The sequence below is a fragment of the Catharus ustulatus genome, chromosome 34 (genome assembly GCF_009819885.2).
Source record: "Catharus ustulatus isolate bCatUst1 chromosome 34, bCatUst1.pri.v2, whole genome shotgun sequence".
Taxonomy (NCBI): Eukaryota; Metazoa; Chordata; class Aves; order Passeriformes; family Turdidae; genus Catharus; species Catharus ustulatus.
Window position 1 is genome coordinate 1,706,568 of NC_046254.1, and position 13,779 is coordinate 1,720,346.

The following is a 13,779-nucleotide window of genomic DNA, read 5'->3' on the forward strand; positions in this document are numbered from 1 at the left end:
GGGAATTTGGGGAGGGGTCACAGCCGAATTTGGGGAGGGGTCACACACGGAATTTGGGGAGGGGTCACATCCAGAATTTGGGGAGGGGTCACACCCGGAATTTGGGGAGGGGTCACACCCGGAATTTGGGGAGGGGTCACACCCGGAATTTGGGGGTCCCCAGCCCCCTGTACAATTTTGGGGACCCCTCCCCAAAAAGAATTTGGGACCCCCCCGCAGATTTTGGGGTCTCCCCCCCCCGCAGATTTTTGCGCTCTTCCGACACATTTTGGGATCCCCCCCCACGGAAGATTTTTGGGCTCTCCCGGGTGATTTTTGGGGCCCACTCCCCAAATTTTTGGCCCCTCCTGGCCAGATTTTCCCGGATTTTTTTTGAGTCTCCCCCCGCAGATTTCGGGGCTCGCCCTCACGGATTTTTGGGGTTCCCCAAGAAGATTTTTGGGGTCCCCCCGGGGGTTTTTTGGGGTCCACTCCCCAAATTTTGGGGCTCCCCCAAACATATTTTTGACCCCTCCCAGGTCAATTTTTGGCCACTCCTGGTCAGATTTTCCCAGATTTTTTTGAGTCTCCCCCCGCAGATTTCGGGGTTCCCCCCACGGATTTTTGGGGTGCCCCCGGGTTATTTTTAGGGTCACCCTGACAAATTTTTGGGGTCCCCCTGAGTGATTTTTAACCCCTCCCAGGTCATTTTTTGACCCCTCCTTGCCAGATTTTCCCGGATTTTTTTGAGTCTCCCCCCGCAGATTTCGGGGTTCCCCCCCTCGGATTTTTGGGGTGACCCCGGGTGATTTTTGGGGTCCCCCTTGTTGATTTTTAGGGTCCCCCTGACAGATTTTTGGGGTCCCCCAAGCACATTTTTGGCCCCTCCTGGCCAAATTTTACCTCCACCCCAAACGCATTTTTTAAAATCTCTCCCCACAAATTTCGGGGTTCCCCCTTCCGGATTTTTGGGGTTCCCTCGGATTACTTTTGGGGTCCCCCTGGGTTATTTTTGGGGTACCCCGGAGTGATTTTTGGGGTCCCCCCGACACATTTTTGGGGCTCCCCAAGCAGATTTTTGACCCCTCCTTGCCAGATTTTCCCGGATTTTTTAAAATCTCGCCCCGCAAATTTCGGGGTTCACCCTGATGGATTTTTGGGTCCCCCTGACAGATTTTTGGGGTTCCCCGGGTGATTTTTGGGGTCCCTCCGACACATTTTTAACCCCTCCCAGACCAATTTTTGACCCCTCCTGGCCAGATTTTACCTCCACCCCAAACGCATTTTTAAAATCTCGCCCCGCAAATTTCGGGGTTCCCTCTCACGGATTTTTGGGGTTCCCTCCCACGGATTTTTGGGGTCCCCTGACACATTTTTGGGGTCCCCCTGACAGATTTTTGGGGTTCCCCCGACACATTTTTGACCCCTCCCAGGCCAATTTTTGGCCTCTCCTTGCCAGATTTTCCCGGATTTTTTTGAGTCTCCCCCCGCAGATTTCGGGGTTCCCCCTGATGGATTTTTGGGGTCCCCCTGGGTGATTTTTGGGGTACCCCGGAGTGATTTTTGGGGCTCCCCAAGCAGATTTTTGACCCCTCCTGGCCAGATTTTCCCGGATTTTTTTTAATCTCCCCCCGCAAATTTCGGGGTTCCCCCTGCTGGATTTTTGGGGTCCCCCTGACAGATTTTTGGGGTCCCCTAGGATTATTTTTGGGGTACCCCGGAGTGATTTTTGGGGTACCCCCGACACATTTTTGGGGCTCCCCAAGCACATTTTTTACCCCTCCTGGCCAGATTTGACCTCCACCCCAAACGCATTTTTTAAAATCTCCCCCCGCAAATTTCGGGGTTCCCCCTAATGGATTTTTGGGGTGCCCCCGCCCGGATTTTTTGGGGTCCCCAAGCACATTTTTACCCCTCCCAGGTCATTTTTTGACCCCTCCTTGCCAGATTTTACCTCCACCCCAAACGCATTTTTTAAAATCTCTCCCCACAAATTTCAGGGTTCCCTCCCACGGATTTTTGGGGTCCCCCGGGATATTTTTGGGGTCCCCCCGGGTGATTTTTGGGTTCCCCTGACACATTTTGGAGACCCCCCCTCCAGATTTTTGGGGTCCCCCTGACACATTTTTAACCCCTCCCAGACCAATTTTTGATCCCTCCTTGCCAGATTTTCCCGGATTTTTTTAAATCTCCCCCCGCAAATTTCGGGGTTCCCCCTGATGGATTTTTGGGGTTCCCTCGGATTATTTTTGGGGTCCCCCTGGGTTATTTTTGGGGTCCCCCTGACACATTTTTGGGACCTCTCCCCCAGATTTTTGGGGCTCCCCAAGCACATTTTTGGCCCCTCCTGGCCACATTTTCCCGGATTTTTTTTAATCTCCCCCCGCAAATTTCGGGGTTCCCCCTGACGGATTTTTGGGGTCCCCCGGGTGATTTTGGGGTCCCCCTGGGTGATTTTTGGGGTCCCCCGGGTAATTTTTGGGGTCTCCCCGGATGATCTTGGGGCCCACTCCCCAAATTTTGGGGTCCCTCAAGCACATTTTTGACCCCTCCTTGCCAGATTTTGTCACCACCCCGAACGCATTTTTTAAAATCTCCCCCCGCAAATTTCGGGGTTCCCTCCCACGGACTTTTGGGGTCCCCCGGGTTATTTTTGGGGTGCCCCTGACATATTTTTGGGGTTCCCCTGACAGATTTTTGGGGTCCCCCAAGCACATTTTTTACCCTTCCCAGACCAATTTTTGACCCCTCCTGGCCACATTTTCCCGGATTTTTTTGAGTCTCCCCCCGCAGATTTCGGGGTTCCCCCCCTCGGATTTTTGGGATTCCCCCGGGTGATTTTTGGGGTCTCCCTGACACATTTTTGGGGTTCCCCTGACAGATTTTTGGGACCTTCCCCCAGATTTTTGGGGTATCCCAAGCACGTTTTTAACCCCTCCCAGGTCCATTTTTGGCTCCTCCTTGCCAGATTTTCCCGGATTTTTTAAAATCTCCCCCCGCAGATTTCGGGGTTCCCCCTCCCGGATTTTTGGGACTCCCCAAGAAGATTTTTGGGGTCCCCCCGTGTGATTTTTGGGGTCCCCCCGGGTGATTTTTGGGACCCCTCCTCCAGATTTTTGGGGCTCCCCAAGCAGATTTCTGACCCCTCCTTGCCAGATTTTCCCGGATTTTTTTGAGTCTTCCCCCGCAGATTTCGGGGTTCCCCCTGATGGATTTTTGGGGTCCCCCGGGTAATTTTTGGGGTCCCCCCGGATGATTTTGGGGCCCACTCCCCAAATTTTGGGGTCCCTCAAGCACATTTTTGACCCCTCCTTGCCAGATTTTACCTCCACCCCAAACGCATTTTTTAAAATCTCCCCCCGCAAATTTCGGGGTTCCCTCCCACGGATTTTTGGGGTCCCCCTGCCGGATTTTTGGGGATCCCCAAGAAGATTTTTGGGGTCCCCCCGACAGATTTTTGGGGTCCCCCGATACATTTTCAACCCCTCCCAGGTCACTTTTTGGCCCCTCCTGGCCAGATTTTCCCGGATTTTTTTGAGTCTCCCCCCGCAGATTTCGGGGTTCCCCCTGATGGATTTTTGGGGTTCTCCCGGGTGATTTTTGGGGTCCCCCCGGGTGATTTTTGGGGCCCACTCCCCAAATTTTGGAGCCCCCCCCAAGAACATTTTTGGCCCCTCCTTGCCAGATTTTCCCGGATTTTTTTAAATCTCCCCCCGCAGATTTCGGGGATCCCCCTGACGGATTTTTGGGGTGCCCCTGGGTAATTTTTGGGGTCCCCCTGACAGATTTTTGGGGTACCCCGGAGTGATTTTTGGGGTCCCCCCGACACATTTTTGGGGTCCCCCAAGCAGATTTTTGTCCCCTCCTGGCCAGATTTTCTCGAATTTTTTAAATTCTCCCCCCGCAGATTTCGGGGTTCCCTCCCACGGATTTTTGGGGTTCCCTCGGATTATTTTTGGGGTCCCCCGACAGATTTTTGGGGCTCCCCAAACACATTTTTAACCCCTCCCAGGTCACTTTTTGACCCCTCCTGGCCAGATTTTACCTCCACCCCAAACGCATTTTTTAAAATCTCGCCCCGCAGATTTCGGGGTTCCCTCCCACGGATTTTTGGGTTCCCCCTGCCAGATTTTTGGGGTTCTCCTGACACATTTTTGGGGTACCCCGGAGTGATTTTTGACCCCTCCCAGGTCAATTTTTGACCCCTCCTTGCCAGATTTTCCCGGATTTTTTTGAGTCTCCCCCCGCAAATTTCGGGGTTCCCCCCGACAGATTTTTGGGGTCCCCCTGATGGATTTTTGGGGTCCCCCCGGGATATTTTTGGGGTCCCCCCGGGATATTTTTGGGGTCCCCCGGATGTTTCTCTCACCTGGCTGAGCCCCAGCAGGCGGCTGACGTTCTCGGACAGGTAAATCATGTCCCCGCCCTCGCTCAGAACCATCACGAAGCCGCTCAGAGCCTGCAGGTAACATCCGTCCACAGCCTCGGCCGCCGCCGCCCACGCGCCTGGGGGGGTTTGGGGAGGGGTCAGGGGGTCCCCAAAAATGTGGGGGGGTGGGGGGACCCCAAAAAGTTCGGGGGGTTTGGGGGGGTGGGGGTAAAATCCGCCCCATCCCCTTTGGTTGTGGTTATTTAGGGGGTTTTGGGGAGATTTTTGGGGGGATTTTGGGGGGTTTACGGGATTTTGGGGAGGGGTCCGGGGGTCTCCAAAAATGTGGGGGGGTGGGGGGACCCCAAAAAGTTCGGGGGGGTTTGGATAAATCCCATCCCCCACCTTGGGTGTGGTTATTTAGGAGGTTTAGGGGGGATTTTTGGGGGGATTTTGGGGGGTTTTGGGGGGTCTGGGGAATTTTGGGGAGGGGTCTGGGGGTCCCCAAAATAATTGGGGGGTGGGGGGACCCCAAAAAGTTCGGGGGGGTTTGGATAAATCCCATCCCCCACCTTGGGTGTGGTTATTTAGGGGGTTTTTTTGGGATTTGGGGGGATTTTGGGGGGGGTTTTAAGGGGTCTGGGGGATTTTGGGGAGGGGTCCGGGGGTTCCCAAAAAAATTATGGGGTGGGGGGACCCCAAAAAGTTCGGGGGTGTTGGGGGGGTGGGGGTTAAACCCGCCCCCTCCCCCGTTCTGGGATTTTGGGGGGATTTTGGGGGGATTTTTGGGATTTTTGGGGGGTTTAGGGGATTTTGAGGAGGGGTCTGGGGGTCCCCAAAAAAATTATGGGGTGGGGGGACCCCAAAAAGTTCGGGGGTGTTGGGATAAATCTCATCCCCCACCTTGGGTGTGGTTATTTAGGGGGATTTTTTTGGGATTTGGGGGGATTTTGGGGGGGGTTTTAAGGGGTCTGGGGGATTTTGGGGAGGGGTCTGGGGGTCCCCAAAAAAAATGGGGGAAGGGTCGGGGGGTCCCAATGGATTTGAGCGTTCCCGGTGGATTTTTTGAGAGGGGTCCCGATGGATTTGGGGGATTTTTGGGATTTCTGGGAGGTTCCCGATGGATTTTGGGGTTCCCGGGGTATTTTTGGGGGGGGTTCCGGAATATTTTGGGTTTTTTTTGAGGGGGTCCCGGGATATTTTTTGGGTTTTTGGGGGGGTTCCCGATGGATTTTGGGGTTCCCGGAATTTTTGGGGGTTTTTTGGGGCATTCCCGGGATATTTTGGGGTTTTTTGAGGGGTTCCCGGAATATTTTGGGGTTTTTGGGGGGGTCCCGGGATATTTGGGGTTTTTTTGGGGGGATTCTCGGGATATTTTGGGGTTTTTGGGGGGGTTCCCGGAATTTTTGGGGGGGTTCCCGGAATATTTGGGGTTTTTTGGGGCATTCCCGGGATATTTGGGGTTTTTTTTGGGGGGGATTCTCGGGATATTTTGGGGTTTTTGGGGGGGTCCCGGGATATTTTGGGGTTTTTTGGGGGGTTCCCGGGATATTTTTTGGGATTTCTGGGGGGATTCCCAATGGATTTTGGGGTTCCCGGGGTATTTTTTGGGATTTTTGGGGGGGTTCCCGGAATATTTGGGGTTTTTTGGGGCATTCCCGGGATATTTTGGGGTTTTTTGGGGCATTCCCGGGATATTTTGGGTTTTTTTGCGGGGATTCCCGGGATATTTTGGGGTTTTTGGGGGGGTTCCCGGAATTTTTGGGGGTTTTTGGGGGCATTCCCGGGATATTTTTGGGATTTCTGGGGGGATTCCCAATGGATTTTGGGGTTCCCGGGGTATTTTTTGGGGTTTTTGGGGCATTCCCGGAATATTTTGGGGGGTTTTGGGGTTCCCTGTGCATTTTTGGGGATTCCTGATCTATTTTTGGGGTTCGGGGGGGCATTCCCGCGATATTTTTTGGGTTTTTGGGGGGGTTCCCGGTGTATTTTTGGGATTTCTGGGGGGGTTCCCGGGGTATTTTTGGGGTTTTTTGGGGGGATTCACGGGGTATTTCGGGGGATTCCCGGGGTTTTTCGGGGTCCCCTATTTATTTTTGGGGTTCCTTGTGTATTTTTGGGGTTTCAAAGGGGATTCCCTGTGTATTTTTGGGGTTCCCGGGGTTTTTCGGGGTCCCCTATATATTTTTGGGGTCCCCTATATATTTTTCGGGGTCCCCTGTGCATATTTTGGGGTTCTCGGGGTATTTTTTGTGGGGGTTTTGGAGGATTCCCGGGGTATTTTCGGGGTTTTTGGAGGGGATTCCCGGGGTATTTCGGGGTTCGTGGTTCCTGGGGTATTTTTATGATTTCTGGGGGGGATTCCCGGTGTATTTCGGGGTTTCCTGGGGTATTTTTGTGATTTCTGGGGGGGTTTCCCGGGGTATTTTTGGGGTTCCCGGGTATTTTTTTGGTTTTTGGGGTATTTTTTGCGGGGTTTTTTGGGGTTTCCCGGGGTATTTCGGGGTTCGGGGGTTCCTGGGGTATTTTCATGATTTCTGGGGGGGTTCCCGGGGTATTTTTGGGGTTTTTTGGGGGATTCCCTATGCATTTCGGGGGGTTCCCGGGGTTTTTCGGGGTCCCCTATATATTTTTGGGGTCCCCTATATATTTTTGGGGGTCCCCAGTGCATTTCGGGGTCCGGGGGGTGTTCCCGGTATATTTTTTGGGGTTTTTTTGGAGGATTCCCGGGGTATTTTCAGGGTTTTCGGGGGGATTCCCGGGGTTTTTCGGGGTTCGGGGGTTCCTGGGGTATTTTTGTGATTTCTGGGGGGGTTTCCCAGGGTATTTTTTGGGGGTTCCCGGGGTATTTTTTTTTTGGTTTTTGGGGTATTTTTGCGGGGTTTTTTTGGGGTTTCCCGGGGTATTTCGGGGTTCGGGGATTCCTGGGGTATTTTTATGATTTCTGGGGGGGTCCCCAGTGCATTTGGGGGTCGGGGGGTTCCCGATGTATTTCTTGGGGGGGTTTTGGGGTGGTTCCCAGGGTATTTTTGGGGGGGGGGGGGTTTGGGGTTCCCGGGGTATTTCGGGGTGCCCTATGTATTTTTGGGGTTCCCAGGTATTTTTTGGGTTTTTAGGGGGGGTTCCCGAGGTATTTTTGGGTTTCAGGGGGGTTTCCCAGGGTATTTTTTTGGTTTTTGGGGGGGGATTCCCGGGGTTTTTCGGGATTCCCGGGGTTTTTCGGGGTCCCCTATGCATTTTCGGGGTCCCCTATGTATTTTTGGGATCCCCAGTGCATTTCGGGGTCCGGGGGGTTCCCGGTGTATTTTTTGGGGGGGGGGTTTTGGAGGATTCCCGGGTTATTTTCGGGGTTTTTGGGGGGGATTCCCGGGGTTTTTCGAGGTTCCCGGGATATTTTGGGTTTCAGGGGGGGCTCCCAAGGTATTTTTTGGGATCCCCGGTGCATTTTCGGGGGTCGGGGGGAGGTTCCCGGGGTATTTTGGGGGGTTCCCTGTGTATTTTTGAGGGATTCCCTATGTATTTTCGGGGTTTTTGGCCGGGATTCCCTATGTATTTCGAGGTCCCTTATGCATTTTTGGGGTCCCTTATATATTTTTGGGATCCCCAGTGCATTTCGGGGATCGGGGGGAGGTCCCCGGGGTATTTTTTGGGGTTCCCGATGTATTTTCGGGGGGATTCCCGGTGTATTTTCGGGTCTTTTGGGGGGGTTTCTCGGGGTATTTTCGGGGTTCGGGGGTTCCCGGTGTATTTTTTGGGGGGGGGTGTTGGGGGTTCCCGGGGTTTTTTCGGGGTTCGAGGATTCCTGGGGTATTTTTGTGATTTCTGGGGGGGTTCCCGGGGTATTTTTTGCGGTTCCCAGGGTATTTTTTGGGGTTCTCGGGGTATTTTTTTGGTTTTTGGGGTACTTTTGGCGGGGTTTTTTGGGGTTTCCCGGGGTATTTCGGGGTTCGGGGTTCCCTGGGGTATTTTTATGATTTCTGGGGGGGATCCCCAGTACATTTCGGGGTTCGGGGGTTCCTGGGGTATTTTTATGATTTCTGGGGGGGTTCCCGGGGTATTTTTTGGGGTTCCCGGGGTATTTTTTTTGGTTTTTGGGGTATTTTTGGCGGGGTTTTTTGGGGTTTCCCGGGGTATTTCGGGGTTCGGGGTTCCCTGGGGTATTTTTATGATTTCTGGGGGGGGTCCCCAGTGCATTTCGGGGTTCGGGGGTGCTGACCCGCGGCCAGCAGGCGGTGCACGCGCAGGTAGCTGATGGTCAGCCGCATGATGGACGCTTTGTCCAGGTGGGCGCTGACCCCGCGGGCGAAGGGCAGGGCCAGGGCGAGCTGCCCGAACACCTCGGCCTCGCGGCTCCGCCGGCACCGGGCGGCGTCCCGGGAGCGCTCCCGGCGGCCCTCGGGGGTCGGCCTGGGGGGACCCCGAAAATGAACCCCAAAAACTGCAATATATTCCCCAAAAACTGCATTGTATCCCAAAAAAAACCATCCCTGGATCACCAAAAACAGCCTCAAAACCTCCCCCAGTGACCCCCAACCTGTCCCGGGGACCCTCGGGGGTCGGCCTGGGGGGGACCCCAAAAATGAACCCCAAAAACCCCGAATTGAAACCCAAAAACCGCAATATATTCCCCAAAAACTGCACTGTATCCCCTAAAAAACATCCCTGTATCATCAAATCCCCCCAAAAAATGAACCCCAAAACATCTCCCAGTGACCCCCACCCTGTCCCGGGGACCCTCGGGGGTCGGCCTGGGGGGGACCCCAAAAATGAACCCCAAAAATCCCGAATTGAAACCCAAAAAACTGCACTGTATCCGCATAAAACCCATAGAAACCCATAAAATCTCCCCAAAAATGAACCCCAAAATATCCCCAGTGACCCCCACCCTGTCCCGGGAGCGCTCCTGGGGACCCTCGGGGGTCGGCCTGGGGGGACCCCAAAAATGCACCCCAAAAACCCCGAATTCAACCCCAAAACCCGCAATATATCCCCCAAAAACTGCATTGTATCCCCTAAAAACCATCCCTGTGTCACCAAAACCAGCCCCAAAACATCTCCCAGTGACCCCCACCCTGTCCCGGGAGCGCTCCCGGCGGCCCTCGGGGGTCGGCCTGGGGGGGACCCCAAAAATGAACCCCAAAAATCCCGAATTGAACTCGAAAAACTGCACTGTATCCGCATAAAACCCATAGAAACCATCAAAAACCCCATAGAACACCCCCAAAACCATCCCCAGTGACCCCCACCCTGTCCCGGGGACCCTCGGGGGTCGGCCTGGGGGGGACCCCAAAAAATGAACCCCAAAAGCCCCGAATTCAACCCCAAAAACCCCAAATTCAACCCCAAAAGCTGCATTGTATTCCCTAAAAACCGTCCCTGAATCATCAAAAAACCCCAAAAAATGAACCCTAAAACATCTCCCAGTGACCCCACCCTGTCCCGGGGACCCTCGGGGGTCGGCCTGGGGGGGACCCCAAAAAATGAACCCCAAAAATCCCGAATGGGACCCCAAAAATCCCAAATTCAACCCCAAAAACCCCGAATTCAACCCCAAAAACTGCATTGTATCCCAAAAAAAACATCCCTGTGTCACCAAAATCCCCATAGAACCCTCCCCCAAAACCTCCCCCAGTGACCCCCAACCTGTCCCAGGGACCCTCGGGGGTCGGCCTGGGGGGGACCCCAAAAATGAACCCCAAAAACCCCGAATTCAACCCCCAAAAACCCAAATTCAACCCCAAAAACTGCACTGTATCTGCATAAAACCCATAAACCCCCCCAAAAATGAACCCCAAAAATCCCGAATTCAACCCCAAAAACTCCAAATTCAACCCCAAACCCCCTCTGTACCCCAAATTTCCCATTCCCCTGCATCCCCACTTTTCCATATTCCCCATTTTTTCATTCTTCCCCCAATTTTTTCCCATTTCCCCCATTTTTTCACTGTTTTCCCCCATTTTTTCCCCATTTTTCCCAATTTTTTCCCCATTTTTCCCAATTTTTCCCCATTTTTCCCAATTTTTTCCCCATTTCCCCCCCATTTTCCCCATTTCCACTCAATTTTTTTCCCATTTCCCCCCCATTTTCCCCATTTTTCCAAGATTTCCCATTTTCCTATGCTTTCCTCCCATTGCCATGTCCCATATTTTCATTTCCCCCCATTTTTTCACTGTTTTTCCCTTTTTTTCCCATTTTTTTTCCTCATTTTTCCAAGATTTCCTGCATGTCCTCATTCCCAAATGTTGCCACCATCCCTTATCCCCATTTCCCCCAATTTTTTGGTTGTTTTTTTCCCCATTTTTTTCGCTGTTTCCCCCCAACTTTTTCCCCATTTCCCCCACTATTCCCATTTTTTCTGTGTTTCCCCCCATTTTTCCAGGATTTCCCATTTTCCAGGATTTCCTGTCTGTTCTCGTGTCCCATATTCCCATTTTTCCCCATTTTTTTCGCTGTTTTTTGCTGGTTTTCCCCATTTTTTTCCCTGTCTTCCCCCATTTTTTCCCATTTCCCCCCATTTCCCCCCGGGTTTTTTGCTGTTTTTTGCTGTTTTCCCCCATTTTTCCCCGTTTCTCCCCCATTTTTCCCCCATTTCCCCCCATTTTTTCACTGTTTCCCCCGGGATTTTTGCTGTTTTTTGCTGTTTCTCCCCCATTTTTTCGCTATTTCCCCCGGGTTTTTCGCTGTTTTTTCGCTGGTTTTTGCTGTTTTCTCCCCATTTTTTCCCCATTTCCCCCCGGGTTTTTTCCCCATTTCCCCCCATTTTTTTGCGGTTTCTCCCCCATTTTTTCCCCATTTCCCCCCATTTTTCCCATCTTTTCCCATTTTTCCCATTTTTTTCCCCATTTCCCCCCATTTTTTTTCTGTTTCCCCCCATTTTTTCCCCATTTCCCCCATTTTTTCCCCATTTCCCCCCGGGTTTTTTGCTGTTTTTTGCTGTTTTCCCCCATTTTTCCCCATTTCCCCCATTTCCCCCCATTTTTTGCTGTTTTTCCCCCACTTTTTTGCTGTTTCCCCTCGGGTTTTTTGCTGTTTCTCCCCATTTTTTCCCCATTTCCCCCCGGGTTTTTCGCTGTTTTTTGCCGTTTTCTCCCCATTTCCCCCCCGTCTCCCCCATTTCCCCCCATTTTTTGCTGTTTTTCCCCATTTCCCCCCATTTTTTCCCCGTGTCCCCCATTTTTTCCCCATTTCCCCCCGGTTTTTTGCTGTTTTTTGCTGTTTTTTTACCGTTTCTCCCCATTTTTTCCCCATTTCCCCCCCATCTCCCCCTTTTCTCCCCCATTTTTTCACTGTTTTCCCCCGGGTTTTTTGCTGTTTTTTGCTGTTTCTCCCCATTTTTTCCCCGTTTCCCCCCATTTTTTCCCCATTTCCCCCCATTTTTTCCTGTTTCTCCCCCATTTTTTCCCCATTTCCCCCCATTTTTTCCCATCTTTTCCCATTTTTTCCCATTTTTTCCCCATTTCCCCCCATTTTTTCCCCCCATTCCCCCATTTTTTCCCCATTTCCCCCCATCTTTTTCTGTTTTCCCCCCATTTTTTTGCTGTTTTCCCCCATTTTTTCCCTATTTCCCCCGGTTTTTTTTGCTATTTTTCGCTGGTTTTTTTGCTATTTTTCGCTGTTTTTCGCTTTTTTTCGCCCTTTTCTCCCCATTTCCCCCCCGTCCCCCCCATTTCCCCCCGGGTTTTTCCCCATTTCCCCCCATTTTCGCTGTTTTCCCCTCATTTTTTCGCTATTTCCCCCGGTTTTTTCGCTGTTTTTCGCCGTTTTTTCGCCCTTTTCTCCCCGTTTTCCCCCCCTGTCTCCCCCATTCCCCCATTTTTTCCCCATTTCCCCCCATTTTTTTCCCATCTTTTTCCATTTTTTCCCCATTTCCCCCCGTTTTTTTTGCTGTTTTTCACAATTTTTCTCTATTTTTCGCAGTTTTTCGCTGTTTTTCGCCCTTTTCCCCCCATTTCTCCCCCGTTCTCCCCATTTTTTCCCCATTTCTCCCCCATTTTTCCCCATTTTCCCCCATTTTCCCCCATTTTTTCCCCATTTCCCCCCGGTTTTTTTTGCTATTTTTCGCTGTTTTTTGCTGTTTTTTGTCGTTTTCTCCCCATTTTTCCCCATTTCCCCCCCGTTTCCCCCATTTCTCCCCCATTTTTTCCCCATTTCCCCCCGGATTTTTCCCCGTTTCCCCCCGGTTTTTTTGCTATTTTTCGCTGGTTTTCGCCGTTTTTCGCCCATTTCCCCCCGTTTTTTCCCCATTTTTCCCCATTTCCCCCCATTTTTTCCCATCTTTTCCCATTTTTTCCCCATTTCCCCCCATTTTTTCCCCATTTCCCCCCTTTTTTTCCCCATTTCCCCCCGGGTTTTTTGCTATTTTTCGCTATTTTTCGCTATTTTTCGCTATTTTTCGCTGGGTTTTTTGCTATTTTTTGCTATTTTTCGCTGTTTTTTGCCGTTTTTTGCCGTTTTTCCCCCCCGTCCCCCCCGTGGTGCCCCGCCCGGGCCGTGGGGCCGCGCACGTGCCGCCCGGGCCGGGACGGGCTGTTCCCGGTGCTGTTCCCGTTCCCGTTCCTGTCCCTGGCTCCGAGCCCGGGGGCCGCGGCCGGGGGAGCGCGGGGGGCGGGGCCATGCAAATTTATGGAGATTTATGGAAATGAGGGGCGGGGAGCGCGGGGATGGGCGGGGTGGGAATGGCACTGGGACCAGTACGGGACTGGGACTGGGACCAGTAGGGGAATGGGAATGGGACCAGTACGGGACACTAACTGGGACCAGTACGGGAAAGGGACTGGGACCAGTATCGGAATGGGAATGGGACCTGGACCAGGAATGGGAATGGGACCAGTATGGGAATGGGACTGGGATCAGAACCGGGATGGGACTGGGACCAGTACGGGACACTAACTGGGACCAGTATCGGAATGGGACTGGGACCGGGGTGGGAATGGGACTGGGACCAGTACGGGAATGGGACTGGGACCAGTAAGGGAATGGGAATGGGACCAGTTCGGGACTGGGACCAGTAACGGAATGGGACTGGGACCGGGGTGGGAATGGGACCAGTACGGGAATGGGAATGGGATCAGAACCGGGAATGGGAATGGGACCAGTACGGGAATGGGACTGGGACCAGTTCAGGAATGGGACCAGTTCAGGAATGGGACTGGGATCAGGAATGGGCCCAGAACCGAATGGGACTGGGATCAGAACTGGGTGTTAACTGGGACCAGTACGGGGACGGGAATGGGACCAGTATGGGAATGGGAATGGGATCAGAACCGGGAATGGGAATGGGACCAGTACAGGAATGGGACTGGGACCAGAACAGGGTGCTAACTGGGACCAGTTCAGGAACGGGACCAGTTCAGGAATGGGACTGGGACCAGTACCAGGATATGACTGGGATCAGAACCAGAATGGGACTGGGACCAGAATCAGGTTTTAAC

At 52.7% G+C, this 13,779-nt stretch overlaps 1 protein-coding gene across 1 annotated transcript in view; it reads right to left on the reverse strand.

The window, feature by feature from the left end:
- The window catches only part of NPAS1 (neuronal PAS domain protein 1), a 31,716-nt gene that overhangs the window by 15,391 nt on the left and 2,546 nt on the right, over positions 1 to 13,779 (reverse strand). The window contains exons 2-3 of the mRNA XM_042780109.1: positions 8,565 to 8,755; positions 4,349 to 4,485 (exon numbers count right to left, since the gene is read on the reverse strand). Coding sequence (XP_042636043.1) covers positions 4,349 to 4,485; positions 8,565 to 8,755 — 328 coding nt within the window. The remainder of the gene's footprint in view (positions 1 to 4,348; positions 4,486 to 8,564; positions 8,756 to 13,779) is intronic.